General features: G+C 30.2%; 3 protein-coding genes and 1 long non-coding RNA gene across 4 annotated transcripts in view; 2 read left to right on the top strand and 2 right to left on the bottom strand.

Moving 5' to 3' along the window:
- Window positions 1–2,807: 2,807 nt before the first annotated feature.
- LOC126864056 (E3 ubiquitin-protein ligase MARCHF3-like) lies at window positions 2,808–7,858 on the bottom strand. Its single transcript, XM_050614987.1, has 4 exons — window positions 6,924–7,858; window positions 4,750–4,913; window positions 4,369–4,595; window positions 2,808–3,978 (listed from the first exon to the last, which is right to left on the bottom strand). The coding sequence occupies exons 1-4, from the start codon at window positions 7,072–7,074 to the stop codon at window positions 3,852–3,854; spliced, it is 669 nt and encodes a 222-aa protein (XP_050470944.1). The 5' UTR covers window positions 7,075–7,858; the 3' UTR covers window positions 2,808–3,851.
- A 165-nt stretch (window positions 7,859–8,023) lies between these two features.
- Window positions 8,024–10,747, top strand: LOC126864015 (general transcription factor 3C polypeptide 5). The gene is made up of 7 exons (XM_050614906.1): window positions 8,024–8,314; window positions 8,407–8,580; window positions 8,676–9,240; window positions 9,329–9,904; window positions 9,982–10,190; window positions 10,260–10,443; window positions 10,501–10,747. Exons 1-7 carry the CDS (start codon window positions 8,171–8,173, stop codon window positions 10,665–10,667), a joined length of 2,019 nt encoding a protein of 672 aa, XP_050470863.1. The 5' UTR covers window positions 8,024–8,170; the 3' UTR covers window positions 10,668–10,747.
- Window positions 10,717–14,222, bottom strand: part of LOC126864054 (uncharacterized) — a 17,893-nt gene continuing 14,387 nt past the window's right edge. Inside the window, exon 4 of the mRNA XM_050614983.1 lies at window positions 10,717–11,705. Coding sequence (XP_050470940.1) covers window positions 11,323–11,705 — 383 coding nt within the window. The 3' untranslated portion in view covers window positions 10,717–11,322. The remainder of the gene's footprint in view (window positions 11,706–14,222) is intronic.
- On the top strand, window positions 11,715–12,808 carry LOC126864084 (uncharacterized). Its single transcript, XR_007689063.1, has 2 exons — window positions 11,715–11,883; window positions 12,168–12,808. It is a non-coding gene; the product is annotated as an uncharacterized LOC126864084 (long non-coding RNA).

Genomic DNA, 14,222 nt, shown 5'->3' with positions numbered 1-14,222 from the left:
GCACACACACTACAGAAAACAATTTTCAACTAATGATAAATTGATTTCTTAAAGGTGTGAAAGACAAGTGTTAGGAGATATTCTTTAGATTATCAAAAGTATGTATACATGATCATTATACTTTAGAAATTAAAGTGAAGAAAAGTGAAAAAAATAAAAAGATAAAAGAATGGAGGTTATGTTCTTGCAAAAATAATTGCTTGGGAACAATGTATAGGTGGATCAATTAAGAGCCAGGAGTCAATCAATTCACATTTTCAATTGTTGTATTATATTGCTTGATTGCCTGATGTTGCATCATCCTTGAAAATTTTTCAAAAATAATCCCATTGCGGCTTTCGCAGAAAGTTTACTTTCATTAATATGGAATGGAATTACCTATATATTTACGATCCTTTTATTCATTAAAATTTTGTTATCTTTACTAACAAAGATTGCTCATATTCAAGACAATAATTCGTACCAATAACATTATATGTTTTTATTTTAAAGAGAAAGTGATCCTATCGACCGATAGAAACTTCCAAAAAAATTAGGTTCTTCTCTCTTGATAGTAAACCAATAATTCTTCTCGTAACGTGAAAAGTTTAAACAGCGATCATAAATCCTAGTTTCGTAAACGTCTCTAGCAAGAGCTATTACCAAGAAATTACTACTTGATTCGTAGTGGGCGATTACTCCCGTGTGTCTGCATTATTCGTTATTCAAATAAGCTCGAAGGTATAATCAACCACTCTTCCCCTGTTTCTTCGACGAAAATAATAAAAGCATTCGAGCATATATACTAAAAACTGTCAGTGATAGTTGTGATATCGATTAAATTATTTAGATACCCACTCATACAGCTGCTTAGCTCTCATACATTCATGTATAATTCTTACAAGGTAAGCCGTTTAGGTAACCACGCCCGTTTTCCAATGACATGCATCATCTCCGTGACAACGAATCACTCCCCTGAAAAACGTTTTAATACTAGCCTGTCGTTCGCTTTCCTTCACTTCTTTCACTCTTGTTCGCCTTCTTTTTTTCGGTCACATTGCCCTGAAATTGTATAGATTATTTTAATTATAATATATGTATTATGATACGACTCAATATGAGTTTTTAGTATAGTTTACTTTTATACGATTGACAAACGATAGATATTGGAGCAATTCAATTAAATAAGTTGTTTCTTCGACGAATATCGACGAGGAAAGAACCAATGAAAATGTCATCCTATGAGAAGTTTCGATTAACGTTTAACGAGCGGAAATGTCTCATAGAACTTTCTTTTCAAACATAACATAAGTTCATTTATCTTTAATGCACAACTTGATTATTGACGTCTCATTGACAAGTAACGAGCAACCTTCGTCATTTAGTCAAGGACATATGACGTCGCCTGATGAATTGTCTCGTTACTTGACTGTTAATAGTGCACTAACGAATGAGATTTTAAAAGGATAAAAGAAGCAAGACAGTTGACTGCGATTATATTGCATGAAAGCAGTTAGAAGAATTTTAGATGGTTCAAAAAGTACAATTGAATATTTGGATAAATATTGGGTAAATTAAGTGGAAATAATGAATCATTTGGACTCTAACAGGAAAAATAAAAGTAGAATTCAGATTTCAATTTTTGCATATTTTATTACCACAAGAAAATAATAGTTTCGCTTTTAAAAATCATTCTAAACATTTTTTAGGATATAAATTTTTAGTTGTGTAATATTTTTTTAAATGTATACTATAGCTATTTACAAATTTCTGCAGATCTTTTTCTTTGAAGATCGCACGATCGTTTTACATATATTCAAGTACATTTATTTAAATTATTTAGTAGTTTCCTTGACCTTGATATTCGATCGTGAAGACGAATATTCGTATGCAAATTTTAGGAAGTACATTCATAAAATATTGCCTTGCATTTAATGTCAGAGAAATATTCATACTGTCCTTCTAAAATTGGCATAAATTGGACTGGCAATGTTTTAATATTAAGTCCTATTGCGGAGGCATGTTAAATATATAAAATTGCTAACATAATTCATGTCAAATATTTCATATTCGAGAAACAACATTTAAAAAATTATGATATATTATACACATGCAATAATACATTTATTTATATCTATAGTAAAAGAGATACAACAGTGAATTAAATTTAAAAAGTTTAAAGATATTGTCAAATATTTTTATAAGCATCTGATTGTTATCTTCGCTTTCATGTTTATCGGTGTTTTAAAAAAATTTTTAACACGCCATCATTATAAATATTCCAAAAAATATTTCCTATATATTGCTGCTATGCTTGTCATTACACTTGTCCATAAACTGTGTCTATGATTTATACAAGCTTCTTAGAAGCTTAAAAGTTGATCGCAGAAAAGCTTACTATAGTTTTTTAACGATTGTTTGCCTGTTAACTGACTAAATTGTCGGAAATGTTCTAACAATTTTCATGAATAATTTAATTACAGTTGATGAAATTATTAAATGATATAAACAGATATATTTCTTATCTTAATAGTATAATTCATATCACAGTTTTTCTCTAATTCAATTAAAAAAAATCTGTATTTATTGTAACAGTTTATCCGATCTATTTCTATTTTTACCAATTTATATACACTAAATTCTTTGTTCAGTGATTAGTCTAATATCACATTTGATTAGAACGCTAGGATTCTCCTAGATTGTTCCAGTGTCATAATTGTTTCATGATAATATCAATGTCAAATAAAAATCCATAACTACTCTGTTTAACATTAAATGTTTTACTTATATTTTTCCATGAGGGTCAACTGCATATATCAAACGCATAATTGACATAGTTAAACACATTTTATTATTTACAAATTTCATATTATTCAGATATTATTGTAAATAAATTACAAAAAATAATTACAACTGACGCCGTATTCCTTTTCGATGTTTTTGACAAATTTATCTTTACTGTTTACTGATATTCTTATCACAATTAAATGGTAAGAAGAAATACTGTTTCAAACGCAGTACAAAAGTCTCTTATCGTTTTAAATGTATCGTTATATACATCGAATATCTTGTTACAAAAAGTGCACGTACTAAAATCTTGTGCATTAGTTCATACACCGTTTCATTTTTATGAAAATACATTTATAAATATACAAAATTCGCCCACATACTTCTTTAATAAGTACGTTCTAATTTAAATATCACTCGTTTTAATACTGGAGGCGTATACAAATAATTTATTAAAAATGGTATATAGCATTGCATTAAATTAATTAAATAATCTCAATACAAGGTAAAAAAGACTGAAAACACAGATCAGTATTTTCTCCTTCGAAGACACGAGATGATAAGTAAGTACATTAATATCACATAAAAACAATGATTAAATAATATTAATCATATATGAACGTTTAAAAATTTTGAGGGAACATTACCGTTTAATTGTTAAATTTTGAAAAACGCATAACTAATTATTCATAAAATTAACAGAGTTATCGATTAAACTAATTTATCTCTCGGCTCAGGTACTTCATTATTTGAACGCTTATTAATATCACACAGTATCGATTCACAATATTGACGCATTCGCAATGTTAAATACATCTGAGCTTTAAATTATTTAATAGCACGATATTACATAAACTTGTATTGTTGTACAGATTTGAGCAGACTGTACTCCCACCATACCGTATCAATGTACATATTTCAAATGATCGGAAAGCAAATCACTTTAAAAGTATAGGAAGATAAGATTCTTATAATGGCAAATTAAGACGCGAATATGACAATATACAGATAGTAATTTCGGTAGTTTTAACAATTTCAATGAAATTTATGAATTGTAAATTGTTTATCAAAATTATTGGATGCTTTTAAATCTTAAATTCATCTTCCAAAGGATTTGAGAATTCGATGGTACATGTTTCGGGCTTGTGCTTTACTATTAACTTAACGTCTTGATTTCTTGTGCGCCATTGTTGCCACGACCTATAATGAAACCTAAAAGCAAAAATTTCCAACATCCGGAAAGATTTAAGAAGAGTAGAGTTTACATTAATTGATAGAAATTAATTTTTTGTTGAATAACAAATATACATAGATGATCGTGAGCCATCGATCATTTTTAGTGATTATCGATGATGAATTATACAATGTATAATCAGCTAATTTGCTATATTTATCGCTGTGTCTTTATGAAAAGTGACTAAGATATGATATTATAAACAAAAGATACACGATTTATTTTATCAATAATGTATTGAAAACCTTGATTCGAGATATAAAGCAAGAGGTAGATTTTCTACACTATTTCGTATCAAATAAATTAGTAGCTATATTTTAATAATAATGCAACAAATAAATTTTTCGTATGATGATCATAAGCCATACCTGATAGTGACAATCAACCACAAGCAATAAGTGGCTACCAGTACGCTACAAAGGGCAGTCAAGCCTGTTCCCTCCCAAAAACCAAGCTTGGTATAAGCGGATGCGCCAATTGCGCAGAAGTATGTTGCCGCGATACAAAGTGGAGTTAACAGTATCAGACACACTATATCGCCAGTTATACCTTGTGGTCCGTATCTGTTTCTAGTTCTCCACCATTGTCTGAAAGACTATAGTAATTTTTAGTAACGATTAAAGTTAGCCAAATTATAATCGAACCAACGAATTCAAATCTTTCTTTAATTCTTTATCAAAGTAACGTGAGCATGTAATTCAAGTGTATATACAAGAAAATTATTTTAAGAGAAATGTCTAAAAACTCACCTGTAATAACGGTTTATAGTTCCTCTGTATCTCGAATGACAGGTTACAAATCTCACAACGATCGGTGTTCGACATGGACAACCATTTTTCCAAACAAGAAGCATGGATTAGGCCCAATGTACCGGAACATTTGCAAGGATCTATCAATTCTTCCGAACTTTCATCTATGAAACAATTTTGTTTCATTTAATAGAGGAGAACCGCATTTTGTAACGTTGTAATAGTATTAATGCATTTATGACGGTATTAGATGCAATGACACCGAAATAAAAAAAGAAACAGAAGAAACTAATCGAAACAGAAGGTGCCGTTCCTCAACGATACTTTTAGATCTCGTATGCCGATAAATAGAAAGCGAAAAATGGCGGTTCTCAGCTGAGATATTTAACCACATCCGCTCCAGTCATCAGATATAACATAGTCCCATCATTTCTACATCATTTATTCTGACCCGTAGAAAACCGTTTAGTGAGTATTGCAAAAATTAATTTTGACGATACTGTTTCGAGATTTCGTCTTAATGCTTATGTATTATGAAAAGTGTTTGATTGGAAAATCTGCTCAAAAATTCGATTTATAAAATATGTATTAATCTTTATATCAAGGTAATTCTATGTTTGTTAATCTTATCGTGCGGCTTCTGCTCGTATACTATTTATATAGGTATTACAATTACGTATAAGATAAGAATTAACCATGCACATGAATTAACATTTGCCATCAATGAAAGAATATTTTAATAATTGCTTTTTATGATTTTTACTTTTGTTTAAATTTTATATTCGTTTGGCCATCACACCGACACGAACCATGTTCCACCACTTTTAATAATTAATAATCAGCAGTCAATAATCAATGATCAATAATAATCAAACATGTAAATAAATTAATAAGTAATACACATTATCACGTAAATTGCGCATTGTCTTACATTACAACAAAATATTTACATGTATCTATTCCTGCATATAAATATGTAAGTAGATACATGTATGTATACAGATATGCACGTATATGCATACCTATATATGTATAGTTTTGTATTATATGTTGCGTGCACTATAAGGCTTACATGTTAAAGTTTACACGTAATCTATGCTTATCGTTTCATCAAAAAACGTAGTACCTGCCACAGACTGTGACTCAGAGAACATTTCGAGACGTCACTGAATTCTTTGTGGTAGTATCGAATCTATGATCGATATCAAGATTTCAGGTACTCGGAATATTAACAAAAATATATGCAACATACATAATCACCAAAATATAAACAATCAATTATTATTAATAAAATTCATAGGACTAGATGTAAGAGACGTAAAATAAAAATAACGATAAAATCGGAAATATTGTCATAGAGGATACGTTAACGCTTTCAAATACTCCCATTAATCACGAAACTGAATCACTACTATACATACATATATATGTATGTTTCTCTTTTTTAGGCACATTCCACAAATATAGGCATATTCCACTTTTTTCATTTTAACATATTTATTTTAATATACATATTTTTTATCGATATGTATCACCCGTCCTTATAAGGTTACCAGTTTAAATATTGGCAGAATTAATATTTAAAGACAATATGAAATCACACTTAGAATCATATCGAAATCATTTGCTATTTCTAACAAAAACTTATCAAGTTTCAACACACACTTCTATACCTTATTTATATTACCTCAAAAAATATTAGTTCACTTGCCAAGAATACCTTGGGTTATTACCTTGCGTAAACTACATCTTGAAACTAACTAGGTTCTGAAAACATTTCGTACGTAATCCACTTTCAAACTTACTATTTAAATCACAAAAATAGTCCCTGCTTAAATTATACGATCTTAACACTTCGTTTCTAAATCTTCAATGAACTCTTCCCCTGGATTACAAATTTATCATTTAAGCCTGGAGTATATTAGGACATACTGATACATTACACTTATATAAAAGAAATCATAAAAAAATATCATAAGCAATCTTCAATCACGTTGTCCAAATCATGAAACCACAACACTTTCTTCTTAGCATCTCAGTTTCAAATTCAAACCACTGAATCCTAAACAGATCGAGGAAACAAAGATCGTGCAGGATCGATGGATCAATATACTTAAAAGTGAATGAAGAAGAGGAGGAAAAATAGGAAAGAAAGAAAATTGTCAATATTGTACCTTCGTGACATATTCGACAGCAATTAGAGCCGGCACTTTGTTTATCGGAAGTCATGTTGTGTCGGTAGAAAGGCGAAGCGATTTTTGGCGTGTTGATGGTCGCAGCGTCGTCGAACGCCGCCGTCGCTGCACTGCTCTGATGAAATTCCATGGGACGTTATCGAGCTATTATCGAGGAATTATCGCCGCCTATGCGTTCGTTGTTGGATGTCGTCGCAATGTCATCCGGATGAAATCAACCGTTTTGTCACAGGAATCGGTACTTTTCGATCATCAATCAAATCGGTGTCTTTAACTTGACGTAGTCGTCATCAAAATGTTTTGATTCTTAAGGAAATTAACTATATCTACTGATATTCAAAAGTTTCGATTTGTGGAAATTAAATAATTATAAAATTGTAAAAATTGTAAAAATATATATATAATTGTAATTATTTGAGTATATTTTATTGAGTATATCATTTATTTTTTAATTTTAATTTTGGTGTAATATTTACTACATAATAGTAGTTAATATACATAAACATATGTAGTCTGCGCAATATTTTAAAGTTGTTTAGGAAGGATAAATGAAAGGATGTAAATGAGCATTTTATTTGTATTTGTATTTACAATTCTTAATTGTATTAAATTATTTATAACTGTGTGGCAAGGTTGAGCATTAATAAATAGAATGTTAGTAGTTGATGTTCTACAATAATTTTTTTACTTATTTTCTTTACATATTTTTCTAATATACTTTTCTTAATAATATTATTGTTTTTTTAACGAATCTTGAAATAAATTTATACAAGGCAATAAAATTTTATTTTAAGCTCAAAAGTTTAATTTTATAAATGGAATGAATGAAATGTTTAATATATGTATATTATAAGATACGATATTTTTTAATTTTATTTAACTTTATTATGAATATTTATTTTATTAAATGAATTGCAAATTTATATTATACGAGTATATATACAATTAAAATATAAAAATATTATTATTCAAATTAAGTTACATAAAATATATATTTTTGTATTTTATAGATTTCAAAGTTTATGAACCTGTAATTAAACAACTTGTGTAACCTTGTTTTCAGTATTCATGTGTTCAGTAAGATTTTTAACCTCAAAACAATACGTTGATTAAATCTAACCTATATTATATTACATATTATTATAATATTATTGTGATTACATGTTTTGACATGATATTATTTGTAAGTTTTATGATTTGAGGATAATAATACAAAAAAAGCAACAATGAGTACATCAAGTGATGTTAGTAATGAGAACTTAGAAGTACAGGATGGGAAAGATGAAGATATTAAGATTGAAGATTATCAAAAAGAAATTGATAGTGATGATTCCTATAGTGACATTCCAGAAGCTAGTAACGATGACAATGTAAGACTAAATTAACATTTTATATTTACTTTTGTTCTACTTTTATATTAATAAATATTTAATATACTTTTAAATATATTTAAATTATATAGACAGAAGATAACCAGAACAATGTAGATAATTGCCAAGAAAATGAATATGTGGGACCAGTTCTTCCTGGAGGCCATAGGTTTGACAAAAAGTTTATCTGTGTTAAATATCCTGGAAATGTTATTAATCCAGATAAAGCTGTAGAAACACTAGGTGGCATTCAAAGCATTTCTACGGTATTATATTATTTTCTCATAAGGATTATACGATAGTAATATTTATAAAACTAATAATTAACAATCCCTCTAATTAATTGTATGTGTGTTAATAGGCAGTAAATACACCAAATCGACGGTTGGAGTTAAGATTCAGACCTGATGATATTTTTTGTAAACCGACTTGTGGCGATAGACATAATACTAATGGTTTCCTGCTTAGAATTAGAATTAAAAAATCTAGAGTAAAGAAAGCAGAAGAAGCTGAAGCAAAACAACAAAGGAAATCATCAAGAAGTACTGTGATTGTAAGTGATTCTTCGATCGGTGACAATGAAAATACTGAAAATAATGTGGATAAAGTGAATTTACCACAGACTAGAGACAATAAAGATCAACAAGAACAACTTATGACTGAATTAATCGATCGAGTACAAAGTTGCAGCTTTAATACTCCCAATAATCCTGTTCCTGGTCCTTCTCATAGAGTGTATTCTGAAAATAACGCGGATTTACGGGATCAATCACTAAATACAAATGAAGTAAATATATCAAAGAACAAAAAGGATATACCACCAACGTTTGATCGAAATAAATATGAAGATCTTTCTGAAGATAAGGATTATACATTGCCAAAATTACAAATCTTAGGTCGAGTTGACACAGAATTTAGATTTACAAGTATGTATTGTTTAAAATGGATAAAATAAAATTTATGTTACTTTTTTCATATATCGGAAATAGAGTTAAAGAATACAATATTTTTCAGGTCTTTGTGACTTTCAGTATTTACCTATGACACAAAGTAAGGAAAATCCGAAAAAGTTAGAATGTATATACCACAAGATTTATCCCAGTAATATACCACATTATTCTTGGTTAAAGAATGACGTACCTTACTTCTTGCCACCAGCTGCGTTTAGCAGAATGGATACGGTACAGCAATATGTACCAAAGACAGAAATTAATTCGTATCCGGAAAATATAATAGGAAAGTGTCGAAAGAGAAAGATAGGATTTTCGAATTTCATTTATTTTTCAACATCAGAAGTTCCTTCTAAACCGCCAACAGGCATAGAAACTGCCATGAAAGTTAAATTCATTCAGAGTATACACTTTGAACAAATCCGTCAAATTTTTGAGGAACGACCAATTTGGTCGAAGAACGCAATAATATATAAAACTAAATTTTCTTCTGAACGATTGAAAATTTTACTACCAGCAGTCGCATATTATTTTGTAACTGGTCCATGGAAAATTATGTGGGTAAAACTGGGGTATGATCCAAGGAAAGATATTTCTGCTAGAAAATACCAAACTTTAGATTACAGATTAAAATCTATGCGTAGGTATCTTAAGTATTGCTGTTATTAATATAATATTCACACTGAAAAATTGCCTTACTTACTTTGTTTTATTCAGATGGTTTAGGATCTACTGTAAAATGTAAAAGAAATTACTCAGAGTATACATTACCATACAAATCAACATCAGCTGCAAAACAGAAAACAATTGTACAAAGTGTGATTTCTAGTCGAGAGCAAAGTCCTAAAAAGGAACAAGATTTAAGCGAAGATGTGTATATCTATCGAGAAGGAATAGTACCTCCCTCGAAGCAAATGTTTTATCAGGTTTATTACAATTTTCTGATTATTACAAATTTTTATGGTTCTATACTTCAAGTACAAAATTTCTTTCAGTATTGCGATGTTCTAGTAGATGAAATACAAGAAATGTTAGCAAAGTTACCAGATCCTTTACCTGGAATTAGGTGCCACGAAAAAAGAGGCTGGTTACCAGTAGGTTTTGATGCACAGTGTAGAGAAATTATTAACAGACAAGTTCGAGCTGTTTTAAGAAAACAAATGAATATACCCGAAGATCGTAAGTATTAATATTTCTTTGTGTATATAATTTTATACTACAATATTTTATTTACAGATCCTACATCTTTACCTCGAAAACGTAAATCTGGAATTAAATTAAAGCTTAATAAACTTAGAGCTAAACAAAGAAAGAAAAAAAATGATTCTGTCTCTAGTGCAGAAGAAAGTGAGGGAAAATATGATCAATCTGAAACCAATGTTATTGCAATAGAAAATGAGTAAATTATGTTATGTATATGTAAGATTTGGTAAATAAATAGCATTTTATAAATACCTACAAATAAAGTTTATTCATAAATGTACAGAGTCTGTCTGCCAAATGTCTATTAATAAATATGTTTACATCATTAATTAACTGATACTGTAATTACAAATTAAACAAAACGTAAAATATAATTGATTTCTTTTGAAAAATGAGTGCAGGAAAAGTGCAGCGACGAGACACATTTTAATAATATTCATGAACGCTTAATAAATATTTTTAATACATGTATAACATGTATATATAATTAGTGTAACAACTTTTGTATTACATTGCAAGAAATAATTAAGTGCCTTTGAAAAATCCTGATCACAGTTCCTCGACGATATCTAAATTTATATAAGCATTTATATGTATATGAAACTTTGTGATCTAAAGAATTAAATTTATATAAATTGTATATTCGATGTAAAATATTCCATTTTTTTGCAGTCCAAATGAAAGGTAATGCTTTAATGCTGATAGGGAGCTAATTCACATAAATAATATAGAATAAAATGTTCAACGATTATTTTTCATTTGTTTCCTTTTTGTTTTAACTCGTGTTTCGTCTAAGCTGCAAGAGAAACGGATAAAACAGGTGCTGATGACGCGAATTATTCATTCACGAGGCCTTTAAACGCGGATGTTGGGATTGGTACTGGCCACGTAGCTCAAAAGTTCTTCGGAGTCCTCGCAGACGAATGGTTTCTGGTGATAGCAAGCCACGTCGTGCCAGCTGATTCCATCCTTGTAAACGTTGTTTAGGATGGACATGCAAGACTCACTGGTGCCATTTATGTCGAATTCAGCGTTGTCCGGTTGTCTGACCTTCTTGTGTCCAGTTTGAGACCATGGATTGAAGGACCAACCTTCGGGGATTTGATTTGTTGGCGCCATCTTCTTTCTGTTGGCTGACCAGAACCAACCATAGAGGGCTTTGGGTTCAAGATCACGACGATTCTCGCAGCCTTTGAAGTCGCAGAGACGTCCAGATGTCCAGATGTAAGGAACATCGTCTATGAAAAAGTAATAATTTATTAATTTTTACGAAAGAAATGATTAATACATAACTTTATTATACAGATTATGCAATTCTCTGGTATATGTTTTTTCTGATAGGTAAAGAGCTGTAATCCTTTCCCGAAGGAAACTAATATTCAAGTGAAATCTATACCGTGAAAACTGAAAATTATGGTATAATATTTTGGAAACTTTTTTTTATTTTCAGTTTAAGTATATTCCAAGTATAATGAAATATCGAAAATTTTGCATTATTTTTCTAGAATCTTATAATTTTAGTCATAGATTTACGACTTTTGTAAGAAAGTACTTCTTTCAAAATTTCTGTTTAAATCTTCTACAGGTTAGAAAACAACATAATTTATAAAAGGTTTCCGCTTTCCTTATCCAAAGGACAACCTTCGAAAAAATAACCTCATTTTAATATCGGTAGAAATGTTAACATAGACGAGTTTCAGATCATACTACTTCGTGGCAAGAGACATATGCGGTCGAAATGATTGATGCGTTCCGTGATGCAACTATGTATGTATATAAGAAGATGAGATTCCTCAGCCTCAACCCACTTAAAGATCCTTCGTTTTGCCTTGAAGATTCTGTTGTTAACTCGTTAACTCGGAGATTCTAACTTCTCGACAACGAATGGAAATTGTATCTGCACTTGCGAAAGCAATTAGTTGTATGCAAATGAGCAACAAACAAATTTCAACGCGCGCGCGCGTGTGTGTGTGTATGCATTAAATGAATCTTTTTATTGATTCAAATATTTCATCTGTGATGGGATAATCGATACACTAAATTCTTTCGATCCTTCTTTCTTGTTTCTCAAAATATTTGATTCAATAAAAAAAAGGGGGGGAATTATTTTATGATATTGTTGTAATACTTTTTTACAGACATATCTATTATAAAATTTAAATATTTTGTTCTCGTTTTTTAAGAGTTTCAAAAAAAAAAAAAAGAAGAAAGGAGAATAATTTTAACTACGGCGAAGTTAATTTGTGCATTTATAGAAAACTTTGAAGCACAACAAATATCCAGAATACGTATAACATACAAAGATATATAAAATAGCTAGAATAAAATATTTACTACAATATTTAGTCGACGATACAAATCTTTATTTAAATTCTGTTTCTTTAATTATCTCCACAAGAGACACGAATTTACATAAACATACTCAGTCCACATAATAATTAATTGCGTAATTGTAAGATTCGCCTTTATGGTTTGTTGAATAACCAATAAACTCTTCTCGTCCTCGTTCCGTGAAATATCCGTTCGATCAAAATATGTATTTTCACGACATTGTTCTTGTAATAAGTAACCATAAAACTGATTAGTCTTTCACTTTCTTCAGTCGTGAGGAAACACTATGGCCGAAGACGCGATGTTACAAGCCACTTAACGCGAAGTCGAAGAAGCATCGTCTCACGGCGATGGATCATTTGTTTCGAAATTTCTATGCTATCCAGCTGGCTAAAGAACGAAAGCTACGCTGGGTAATAAATTGTAAACGATCCTGACTGCTTCTGTGTTCCTTGGTACCGATTTTATCTTCGTGGTTGTAGAACTTTCTAAGCCTGACGTTAAAGAAATGGATTTATACCTTCCTACGCGTTTCTGCCGACACGTAAAATTTAATAACTATGTACATACCGTTGTATGAGATTATTGTTAGGTATATCTCTCGTTTAACTTAACTACCGATTATTGCTCAAATTCACGTAATTGGCGATGGTATTCGTTTCTTGAATCCATCCATGCTGTTTTAAGGCGAACTATGTTGAAACTCGTTACTGGATCTTATAATTTATTTCGTGCAAGCAATTGTTAATCATTTTTGTCAAAATGATTTAGCTGAACGCGAAAATGAACGAAGTCAAAACGATGGTAGCTAAAACAAAAGGAAAAGTAAAATTGTCTGCTATAAAATAGATCAATTAGCAGGTTCGTTATACGAAAGCCACAAGAGAGAACATAAGTACACGTTTAGCTCTAAAATAAAATAAAATGTACAAGTTACTTAGGTTTAAGAAGAGTATAAAAAATTCCTTGTTGCTGTACGTGATCTTTTGCCTGAACTTTATCCTAAAGTTTCTCTCGAAGTATTAAAAATTTTGTTTACATAAAATATAAGAATTTTATTTGATACGCAAAAGTTCGAAGTACTATTTGTTGATTTTCTGATTTTAGTGTTACCCCGTGACTAGATAATAGGAGTTTAAATATAACAGATTTGAAAAGGAAAACGATCTATCGTATGCAGACTCTTTTGAAAATAGCCGATGAGCTAGCACGACCAAACATATCGTTTCGTATCTTCAAAGTATTCGCGAGGGTTTCAAAATTTTCCAATCGAGTTCGAACCTATTCGTAATATACTTGATTTTATCTTCGTTTCAGACGTTACGTACGAGAATTGCTGTAATATACTTGAACTTTGCACAGTTTCTTCTTCCTTACGTTCCTGCGAATACGCGTGAAAGGATCAGAAACGTTACGAAATGAAA

This window comes from Bombus huntii, chromosome 3, assembly GCF_024542735.1.
Source record: "Bombus huntii isolate Logan2020A chromosome 3, iyBomHunt1.1, whole genome shotgun sequence".
NCBI lineage: Eukaryota > Metazoa > Arthropoda > Insecta > Hymenoptera > Apidae > Bombus > Bombus huntii.
Note: the sequence above shows the minus strand (reverse complement) of the source record. Positions and strands in the feature narration are given on the sequence as shown.

Excerpts from the sequence above, each read along its gene's own strand:
- LOC126864056 (XM_050614987.1), bottom strand. The coding sequence starts at position 7,074 with ATGGAATTTCATCAGAGCAGTGCAGCGACGGCGGCGTTCGACGACGCT. Across the intron at positions 4,914-6,923 it reads CTGTCGAATATGTCACGAAG|ATGAAAGTTCGGAAGAATTG; the intron begins GTACAATATTGA and ends ATTGTTTCATAG. Across the intron at positions 4,596-4,749 it reads ACTATAAACCGTTATTACAG|TCTTTCAGACAATGGTGGAG; the intron begins GTGAGTTTTTAG and ends AAATTACTATAG.
- LOC126864015 (XM_050614906.1), top strand. The coding sequence starts at position 8,171 with ATGAGTACATCAAGTGATGTTAGTAATGAGAACTTAGAAGTACAGGAT. Across the intron at positions 9,905-9,981 it reads TTACAGATTAAAATCTATGC|ATGGTTTAGGATCTACTGTA; the intron begins GTAGGTATCTTA and ends TGTTTTATTCAG. Across the intron at positions 10,444-10,500 it reads AATGAATATACCCGAAGATC|ATCCTACATCTTTACCTCGA; the intron begins GTAAGTATTAAT and ends TTTTATTTACAG.